We start from the raw sequence: 11,020 nt of genomic DNA on the forward strand, positions 1-11,020 counted from the left end.
AAAATTGTAAGTGGAACCATCCTTCAGTCAGGGACCTTCCATAGGTGTTCCGCACTTACTGTGACAGGTTTGGTTACTTCGAAGTATATCGCACATATTGACTCGTGTTAGCCTCATAATAACAATGAGACAGACACGGCTGTGCCCATTCTCTCAAGAAATATTTACTGAGGGCCCAAACCACTGGGCTCTATTCTGTCAATGGAGGCACATCAGGAGCAATGTGAAGTTCTTTCTCCCCAGAACTTTTATTCTGCTGGGGGCACAGTGAGGGGTGTGCCAGTGGAGATGGGGCTAGAAATAGAGAGGTTACCATAGGCCTTGCTGAGAAGGTGACATTTAAGCCAAGACGTGACTCAAGCATAGGATTAGGAGAGCATCCCAGGCAGAGAGAGGTTAAAAAACATGCCTGAGGTCACAAGGCTATTTAAATAGCAAAGCTGGGATTTAAACCCAGGCTGCTCCAGAGCCTGTGCTAAACACTACATTATAAGGCTCAGTGTGAGGCACCATTCCTGCCCCTGAGATGCTGGGGGTCACTGCTGAGAAAACAAACAGCGACCATCACCATCCTTAGAAGGTGGGAGTTGGGGCTGGGAGGGCCTTGGCCCCAGGGTCCTACCTCCAGGTTCCTAGCTCCTGGAGGCCAAGATGAATTGACGGGTTGCTCTTAGCTCTTTTAATCTCAGGATGGTTTGGGGAGACACCACCCCCACCCCTAAACTCCCCTCCCCTCCTCCTTCCTCCGAGGACTGGGAAGAACTCCTAATCCTCCTAATCCGCTGGCACCTCAGTCTCCATCTCACAGTGCAGAGAGCCTGGACAGCCAGGAGGACAGGCAGTCCCACCCACCTGCCCAGTTGGTGCCCACTCTCCCTCACCCATGGGGAACAGCAAAAGCGGGGCCCTGTCCAAGGAGATCCTGGAGGATCTGCAGCTGAACACCAAGTTCACAGAGGAGGAGCTGTGTGCCTGGTACCAGTCCTTCCTGAAGGAGTGCCCCAGCGGCCGGATCTCCCGGAAGGAGTTCGAGAGCATCTATGGCAAATTCTTCCCCGACGCGGACCCCAAGGCCTATGCCCAGCATGTGTTCCGCAGCTTCGACACCAACAGCGATGGCACCCTGGACTTCAAGGAGTATGTCGTCGCCTTGCACATGACCACGGGCGGCAAGCCCACCCAGAAGCTGGAGTGGGCCTTCTCCCTCTATGACGTGGACGGCAATGGGACCATCAGCAAGAACGAAGTGCTGGAGATCGTCATGGTCAGTCCCTCCCCTTCCCATTGTGACTTGTCAGTGTCACCGCTACTGATGCTGCAGAGGGGCCCAATTGAGGGGCAGGGATCCAGGTCAGCCACTGCAAGAGCAGGGAAGGAAGGGTCTCCACTCTCCTTCCTGGGAATAGAGGGCTGGGCACTTTCCCACAGCTTCAGTTTTCTTCCAAGAAGAAATCCTTCTCCTCCCCTCCTCGCTCCTCTCCTCCCACATTCCTTCCCCTTTTCTCCCCTCCCTCCATCCTCTCCTCTTTACTTGTTTTCCTTCTTTCCTCCCTCCTTCCTCCATCCCTTGCTTGCTCCCTCCATTGCCCCTTTCTTTATTAAATCTCATTCAACATTTTCAGCACTGCACATTCAAATTCTACCACAATTCAAATTAGACACCCGACGTGTTTCAAATATACAGTGAAAGCAGGTCACAGTTGAGGGGTGTGAAATCTGGATTCTGGTCCAAGTGTTCTTCCTCCCACCGCAGCCTCTGCAGCCCTGAGTCTCAGCTTCTGGCCTGTCAGGTGTCCTACACTTACTCACGGTGCCCTGGGGCTCCTCACAGGCTCCTGTCCCCACATGTTTCCCAGCATGAATTCTCCTCTGTCCACACTGCCTTAGGATTGAGTCATTGGCTCTGAATACTGTACGTGTCTTGAAAATAATTCTTTTTAATCTAATATATAAGTAATCCATGAAATGTACAAACATATGCAAAAGAAAATTAAAATTGCTTCAAATTCCAACATCCAGAGAAGACTACCATTTAACAGATTGCTCTATGCCTTTCCAGTCTTTTATCTATATCGTTTCAAACTATTTTAGAACTATAACATATTCACATATGGTTCTTACCATACTTTATTCAGTTACTCTTTTATCATGAGCATTTTATGTATCACTGCACAGTCTTCAAAAACACCTGTTTTTACATTTCATCTTAGCATCTTTCTTTTCCTTTCAACATATTTTTAATAGGTGCATTATAGTTCTACATGAAAGTGGAATTCATTGCGACATGTTCATACCTGCACATGGCATAGTTTGGTTGATTTCCTTCTGCTCTTCCTCCCCTTCCCCAGCCTTCCTCCACCCTTCTTTCTCCTTCTTCTATACCACTGTTCTCCCTTCTGTTTCCATAAGGTGCCACACACATACTTTTTAATTCCTTATTTTTCTCTGATGCCACATGTAAGAGAAAACATTCGACCTTGACTCTGAGTCCAGCTCATTTCACTCAGCATGATGTTCTCCCGTTCTATCCATTTACCAGCAAATGACATAATTTTATTCTTCTTTATGGTTGAGTAAAACTTCACTATGTAAATGTACCACATTTTCTATCTCCATTTGTCTGTCGATAGACACGTAGGCTGTTTACATAACTGGACTGTCATGAGTTGGTTATGCTACTGTAAACATTGGTATGCATGTATTACTTTAGAATGCTGATTATAGTTCTTTCAAAACCATTTTAAAAATATTGTTAGTTGTAGATGGTACACAATACCTTTATTTTATATATTTATTTTTATGTGATGCTGAGGATGGAACCCAGTGCCTCACACAAGGAAAGTACTCCACCACTGAGCTATAACCCCAGCCCTCAAAAACATTTTTAATAGTTGTTTAGAATTCCACCTTATGGTAATGTCTTACTTAAGGCTCTTTAAATATTTCCCCTATTTTTAACATTAGAGTGTCTCAATTTTTTTCCTATAAGTTATAGTTTCCCTCCTTTATTATCTTTTTACTTTTCCTTTTTTAGTCCCCTGCCCATGTCATTTACTGTGTTTCGCTACATAATCATCACAGATTTTATGCCAAATTTTTTTGCAAAAAAGTGGGGTGTGACCATTATATGAATCTCTTTTTTTTTTTAAATGTGCCAGTATTACTTTAAAATCATTTTTTACTAAATTCTCTTTGGTGCAAGATTAAGATGCACAGAATATTTATAAATATATGTTAATGTGGTAGCAACAATTAGGTGGTGAAATATGCTGTTTTGCTTTTCTAATTCCATTCCCGTTAGGAAGGAGAATATTTCTCATACTTGATATAATTTTTTGTGCATTTGTAATCATGCTTTTATTTGCAGAATTTTTCCACCCTTATTAGGAGAAACCATAAATAAAAGAGCAAAGCATGTAGCTTTTATTTATGGCCACCCTCTAAGCTCAGCTTGGGTCTCCTGCTGAGGGCAGACATGTGTCAACTGCCCTGTCAGATGAGCAATCTCCTCTGGGTCGGCTGAGTGGTCTCTGGGTGGTGTGGGTGAGGACCAAGTCTTCAGAGACGCCTAAGCAAGGCTGGACTCTGCAGAGCCTGGAGGTTGGTGCTCCATGAGGAAAAGAGGAGGGGAGGAAAGGGAAGGGAGGAAGGGAAAACAGAAAAGGGAGGGAGGGAAGAAGACAGCATCAAAGACTGAGGTTGTGCAGGTAGCACAAGACGCTCCTTTTTCACCAGACCACAAGATCAGGGTTACAGCTCTAGTCTGAGAGTAATAAGTAATGAGTTCTAGTCCAGCTCTGACACCAACCAGCTGAGTGGCTGTGGGAAAGCCATATAAACTCCTTGGACCCAGGGTGAGAATATAATGCTTTCTGTGGCCTTCCCCAGGACTCTTTAGGGGCTGTCTGTTTATCTCTCCTGCCCATATTGGGTGTGTGGTGGGGCAGCCAGTCAGTCACTCCTTCACACTTGTCTGTGACTCAAGACAAACAGAGTAGTTCTGAGAGCCACCTGCATCTCCATCCACTTGGGGGGCTCTGTACACTGCCATTAGCTGCTGGGGTTCATTTCCTCGTTCCTCTTTTTCTAGCAACAGGAGGCTAACAAAACAAAACAAAACAAAACAAAACAAAACAAAAAACCTTCTCAACACTGTTGGCCTTCTATATTCCAGGCTGATTTCACAGGCATTACTGCCCCCACCTGACCTGTTTCCAGGTGTCCTCAGGAAGGCAGAAGGTTCTGGGGACAGACACTAGATTCCCAATTTCCATGCTGACACACCTGCCCATACTCTGAACCTGTCCAACACCCAAGGACCTTGGTGTCCACTCTGGGTATTTCTAAGCTAGCAGTCTCCTAGAAACCTGGAACTGAAAGCACATATTAAGGCCACTTGTCCCTTTACCTCATTTCATAGTCTCAAGTCACTTGCTACTTTGATCTTTGTGTACACCTAGTACTTTGATTAGAGAGGAGGATTAACAAGGTGAGGTGGATCCTTAGCCCAGAGCTGAGCATTACTCTGGATCTCTCCCTGAGGGGGGCTTCCTGTGCCTTGGGAAGACCTTTGTAAAGGTCTTGTTGACATCGCCCCTCCCCTTTCCCCAGCCTCACCTGTCTGTACTCTCCAGCAATAGGAAAATGAAAAGACTCCAATGTAACACAAGGTTGCAAGATCTAGAACCAAATCACCTGGGTTAGAATCTCTGGGGTGACTTTGAGCAAATTAATTGTCTCAGTTTCTTCATCTGTAAAATGGGACCAGTAATACCTATTTTGTAAGGTTGCTGTGAGAGTTAGATGTGAACATGCTTAGAACAGCAGCATGTAAGTGTTCAACCAATGTTAGCCATCGTTACCATAAGCCAGTCCTGCTGGACTCAGAAGAAGCCATTTGATCTCTAAAACCTGTTGGCTGTGGGGTCTGTGGTAGTGGCTCCCAAACTCCACTCCAGTGCTCCTGTGGGATTATCATGGCAAAGTTTTTATTTCTCATTTGTATTTTTTTTTAAAATGAAAGTATTGTGGCTTCATGACTCAAAAATTCTAACAGAAAGTTACAAAAGAAGTAAAAGCCTTTTCACCCTGTCCCTTATGAGAATCTCAAACAATACAGATGCGCTCCACCCAACCTTTCCCAGGAACTTTGCTTCAGTAGATTAGGTGGGACCTGGGCATCTGTGCTGTAACCACTGCCTTACAGCAAGTGCCTCAGGCTGCTTGGCACTCAAAAAGGGAAATTGTGGTGGAGGAGGCCGGAGGTCCCCGATACTTCTCCACAATGGCCGTGTCTATTTATATTCCTACTGACGTGTGTCGGGGTTCCCTTTTCTCCACCCTTGCTAGCAATTGTTATTTCTTATCTTTTTCATGGTATCCATCTTAACAGATAGAAAGTGACAGCTCATTGTGGTTTTGATATGAATTTCCGTAATGATTAGTGATGTTGAGCATCTTTTTGTAAACCTGTTGGCCATTCAATACATCTTTTTTTTGGAGAAATGTCTATTTGGGTTCTTTATCGTTTTTTAAATTGAGTTAACTTGTTCTCTTGCTCCTGAGTTGTGGGAGCTCCTTTTATATCTGGGATATCAATCTCTTATCAGAGATATGGTTTGCAGATATTTTCTCCTGTTCCATAGGTTACCTTTCCATTTCCTTAATCGTTCCCTTTGCCGTGCACAAGTTTTTAAAGTTTGATGTGATCCCACTTGCTCAAAAATCGTTGATCAACATCAGGAAGCTTTTCTCCTATGTTCCTTTTAAGACTTATAGTTTCAGGTCTTATGTTTGAGTGTTTACCATTCTGAGTAGCTCTATGTGTGTGGAGTAAAATGTGGGTGTTCCTAGGGTTGCCAGCCCCTCCCTGCTCCTCTAACAAGTTCTTTCTCTCCATCTGGGACAGGCAATTTTCAAAATGATCAGTCCTGAGGATGTGAAGCTCCTTCCAGATGATGAGAACACACCAGAAAAGCGGGCTGAGAAGATCTGGGGATTCTTTGGAAAGAAAGATGATGGTGAATTCCTTTTTCTTCATTGTGTTTGATCTTACAGTCTCAGGCTGTTTCATGGAGACCCCAGTGAGACTCATTCTTCCGAGTCACAGCACCCTGGGGATCCTCATGTCATCCTGCATGCATCATTTGTCCTGAGCTGTCTGCAGGGGTTTGAGCGGGGAATGGCTAGAAGGCTCAGCAAGGGCCAGTTCTGCTGCCACCCCAGAGCTGATACTGCTGAAGGGAGATGTCACTGCAGTCCCATCATTCCCAAAACTGGTTTGCCACCTGGAATTCCATGGGGAAGAAGGAATGCCCTACATGACAGAGCACTTTAGAAGAAAAATATTTTTTGTTTAATAATGAAGTTAATGTAAGAAAAGGAAGAGTAAAACGTGAAGGCAATAAGCTCATGAACCATTGGCATACAAATGGCCAGTTTCTCATTAAATGGAGAATTTGTTTTTTAGGCACTTCAGTTTACTTGTTTATTGCACAGTTAGAACAAGGGCAAACCACAGCTCAGCCTAGCCTCAAATTAGCATCAAGTGCCAAGTTAGTGGAATCTAAGTTTACCTGAGTTTACTCTGGTAGATTAGTTCGGGATCTCCAAGAAGCACCACCAACATAGGATTAGATTTCAGTTAGATTGTCAGGGATTTATTGGGAGGAAGGCCACTGAGGAAAAACAGTGTCTGGAGGAGGCTGGGAAAGCTGTCAGACTGTCATGTGGATCTGACTGCTATCAGGAAGAGAGAAAAAGAAGGAAGGTTGGGTAAGTCTTCAGCCACAGTAACCTTCTTGGAAAATGGTGGCACAGCCAATGTTGTCCCCAGTGGGCTATCGTGGTGCCCCTGCCCTGTCAGGCTTTGACTGGAAGCAACCTGTGGGAAGTTTGTGGAAAGCAGTGATGGACTCTAGAACTTGGTAACTGGAGCTTTTTGGCCATGATGCTCATGGCCTCGACTGGAAGAGTTGTCGTCAGGCAAGGGCTACAAACCCATAGGCCAGAGGGGCCAGAACGATGAAAATGGACACAGTGAACTGCAACCTCACTAAGTGATAGGTACTGGCAAATACGTCTGACAGCTTCTAGCACATTCCTCATGGGAATATGAAGACTATTGGTGTCACACCATCTGATTTTATTTTATTTTTAAAGAGAAGCCAATAGTTGATATGCTTAAAATCTGAAGTTTCTCAATTAATAAAGCATGGCATGTCCCAAACACATGTGAGGGACCAGCAATGACCCATTTTGAGACCTCTGGGACATTCTCTTACCAGGGTTCAAGAAGAAAGGCCTGAGCAGGATGCTAACCACGGGCAGGTAGAGATCCAACCCTAGTCATCTGCAGCCCAGTGATGTAGTCAGAGAGCCACTGGGGTGGCAGCCAGGGTGAGGTAAGCTGGTGCCCAGGAAATATAGCCCAAGAGGCACCGATCTCAGGCATTAGCCCTGTGCTCACAGGACCTGAAACTGAGTGCCTCCTTAAATTTCATGCCCAGACACTTCTCCTACTTCACTCCAGCGGAGCCTGATGGCACCTCTTCTCCGAGCACCTTATCCCCTGCCTTTGCAGGAACGCTGGCTATGTGATGCACCTCCCTGTGACGCTGCACTTGCTGGTTCTGTCAGCTCGTCAGTCTCCTTCGTAACCTCCCTCTGGGTCCGTGTGTTGAGTCCCTGGTGCTGCTATTTGCTAAACTGACCCAAATAAACATTGCAGAAGGGGGTGGTGTTGTTCCTGCCGGGCCATGTGTGTGTTTGCCTGTGTCCCATCTGGAGACAACACATCACCACAGTGCCAGACTCTGATGGTGGGAGCTTTAGCTGCTGTGTGAGGCTGGTGGGGCAGTTGGAATTGTAAATCCAAACATCACCACCCAGTCTTGTGCCGGCTACCATCCTGGATCCTAACCAAAAAGGGACTAAAGATGCCCCAAAAGGCTGGGGACTGCCAGATGCTGTGGCACATGTCTGTAATCCCAGGGTTCAGGAGGCTGAGGCAGGAGGATGGAGAGTTCATAGTCAGTCTCTGCAAAAGCAAGACTCTAAGCAACTCAGTGAGACGCTGTCTCTAAATAAAATACAACATAGGGCTGAGGATGTGGCTCAGTGGTCGAGTGTCCCTGAGTTCAATCCCCCATACCCCACCCTGCAAAAATACAAAAGGCGCAGAACTTAAGCCAATGGAAACATTTGTTGAGCACCTACCATGTGCTAGGAACTATGAGCATACAACCACGAGCAGAAAGGAACATCTGTCTCATTCTGCAGTCATTTCTGCACAGGACAGTCTTTCCCGCCGACTAAAAGCTTCCTCTGGAGGGACTTTATCTGTCTTCTCTGCCACACCTCACTCTCTGCCTCTGCAATGACCTCAACCCCAAGCACAGATACACAGAGAGAAGGGGCTCAGTAACATGCATGTAGCTGGGTCCAACTGAACTCATTAGGCATCTGGTAAAAGCACTGGGAAGCTGGGCCTGGCTGGAGGAGCAAGGCTCGCTCTTAGTCCTGACCCCAAATGAGGAGGTAAAGCAGATAGGAGGACATGGGGCTGGGTGCATGGGAAGGAATCACAGAGTTACCAGCCAGGACTCACGGGGCGGCCTGTGCCCTATGAGGACCAAGGAGACTGCTCTGCAAGCCAGGCTCTCCCTGGCATGTCACGGTCCCTTCACCTCTCACTCCCTACTCCCTGGGGGGAAGTGGTTGCCACCAAAACTCTGGGCCTGCCCTCCATGTCATTTTGCTTTGCTTAGCTAAGTGTTCCTCCGGAACTTGAGGCATGAGACTTGGACAGTATTGAAAGTATACTAATAGTAATGGTTATCATTATTAATTATCCAAATAGGTAATAGCTAGCAAGGCACAGGCACTGACCCACCAGAAGAGATACAGGGCACAAGAACAGTATCCTGGGGTCCCTGTGCAGTGCCAGTCACTGACCTTCTTGTCACTGGTTCATGGTGAGGTCTAAGGATCTTGGGAGGAGTTGGGTATCTGGAGTGGGGTTGGGGAGACTCTAGGGAGCACTGAGTATTCAATATGATTACAACAGATACAAACCTACTGGGTATGCTGGCTGGATATAAGCTTCATTGCAGCTTGAGACAGCCAGTCCTGACTGATATTTTTTCCCCATGAACAGATAAACTTACAGAGGAAGAATTCATTGAGGGAACCCTGGCCAATAAAGATATTCTGCGACTGATCCAGTTCGAACCTCAAAAAGTGAAGGAAAAGATAAAGGAGAAGAAACCCTGATGCCAACTACTATGCTCTTCTCTCCCCACCACCACCCACTTCAAACCTGCAGGTGCACACACACCCCCATACACGCACATGCCCAGGGCCAGGAGAGGCCTCCAAACCCCAGCACAGCTCCCTACAAACCAAAGCGTCTTTAGCAATCCACCAATTACTTCTTCCTCTTGTTTCTAGTGTCCCTCCCCTCACACCCACTCACCACCACCTCCCCACCAGTCTGCGGCCTATGATAATCCCAGGATTAGGTCATAGGAGCCCTAAGCGGCAGCCCCACGTAAGCTCCTTTGTGGATTGCTGAATAAGCAGGTTCAATAAATGCTAGAGGAGCTGAGCACCCAGCTGTCTGGTCTTTCTTGAACAGGAAAAGGAAATGATTTCTGTCAGTTTGACCTCAAAGGCAAGGGTGTGTTGCAATTGAAGAGTGCTGAAAAAGACGTCACCGTTCTGCTCTCACAGAATGTGGTGTCCAAAGGGGACAATGGACCATTAAGAGGCCAGGGCCAGTGACAAAGGTGACCATGGAGGCACTCAGAGCACTAGGGGAGGATGTAATGGAAGAGGTTGACTTGTTGGAGAGGACCTGGGATGACGGACCCAGTGGACTGTAGTGGAGATGGTGAAACTTGTACCACTGAGGCAGGAATGAACATCTTTAGTTCCAGGACTAAGAGCAGGCCAGAGTGACTGGAAGGAGGAGCAGAGGGAGGGAGAGAGAATTGTGAGCTGAGCCTGAAAGGTAGGCGAGGCCAGACCTGCGAAGGTCCCCTTCAGCCTTTGGCAGGCACTGGGCATCACAGCGGATGGAGTGGTAGAATTGTGTTTAAAGTAGGAACACCTGACATTTATAAGAGTAGCCCCCAGCAGGGTAGAGATAAGGCAAGGGGCAAGACAGAGGGCAGCAAGGCTGGCTATGATGCTTTTGCAATCTACCAGTGGCTGGAACCCAGGGATGACATTTGGATGGAGAGGACATGATTCTTAGGGACACACATAAGAGATGGCATCCTGCTGACTGGCTGCAGGTGCGGGAGGAGGAAAGAGCAAGATGGCAGCCAGGCTGTAACTTGGGACTGCACAGTAGCCATGCCACCTGCTGAGATGGGAGTCACAGGGAAAGCTGCTTATTTCAGAGAATGATGAGAAATTCAGCTTTGGTTGGTGGGGAAGACTGAGCTCTAGACATCCAGACAGGGAAAGGGAGACCCTGTGATGGGAAACAACTTGCCCAAGGTCAGCCAGCTGATAAGTAGAGGCCAGACCGGCGCCTCCTACCAGCCCACATTGTTCCTCAGAGCTCCAGGGCCTGGGACACCTCGGAACTCCATGAGTGGATTCCCCAAGATCACCGGGTTCATTGCTTTGAAGTTTCCTTTATTCTCCAGCCTTAAGTTCTAAGATGAGGCTGCTGAAATAATGGGCTCCATGGACTCTTGATCCACCTGTCTGGAACATCCTGAGGCTGGGCAGTGTCTGCTGGTGTTGGGGGGATGATCTCCCCACCTCCCAAGATGTAGCCACAGCAATGGCCCCAGCACTGCCCATAGAGAGGGCTCCTCCTGGTGGAGAACATGGGAATAACACTTGGTACAAAGCATTTTCTATGAGGCGGGCATCCCGTGGGAGTCTATGAAGCCATTATTTCCTGTGGCAAAGGTGTCATCATCTCCTTGGTATAGATAAGAACACAGAGGCAGAAAGTGGGGGTAGGATTTGGTCCTTAAATTCGAGTCCCTTTGATGATACC

The 11,020-nt window shown here is 47.1% G+C and overlaps 1 protein-coding gene across 1 annotated transcript; it reads left to right on the top strand.

Annotated features, from left to right (window-relative positions):
* Positions 1-883: 883 nt before the first annotated feature.
* On the top strand, positions 884-9,495 carry RCVRN (recoverin; the record flags this gene model as incomplete). Its single annotated transcript, XM_079134370.1, has 3 exons — positions 884-1,264; positions 5,909-6,020; positions 9,158-9,495. The coding sequence occupies 3 exons, from the start codon at positions 884-886 to the stop codon at positions 9,271-9,273; spliced, it is 609 nt and encodes a 202-aa protein (XP_078990496.1). The 3' UTR covers positions 9,274-9,495.
* Positions 9,496-11,020: the final 1,525 nt, after the last annotated feature.

The sequence above is a fragment of the Sciurus vulgaris genome (assembly GCF_902686455.1).
Source record: "Sciurus vulgaris genome assembly, chromosome: 3".
NCBI classification, from domain to species: Eukaryota; Metazoa; Chordata; class Mammalia; order Rodentia; family Sciuridae; genus Sciurus; species Sciurus vulgaris.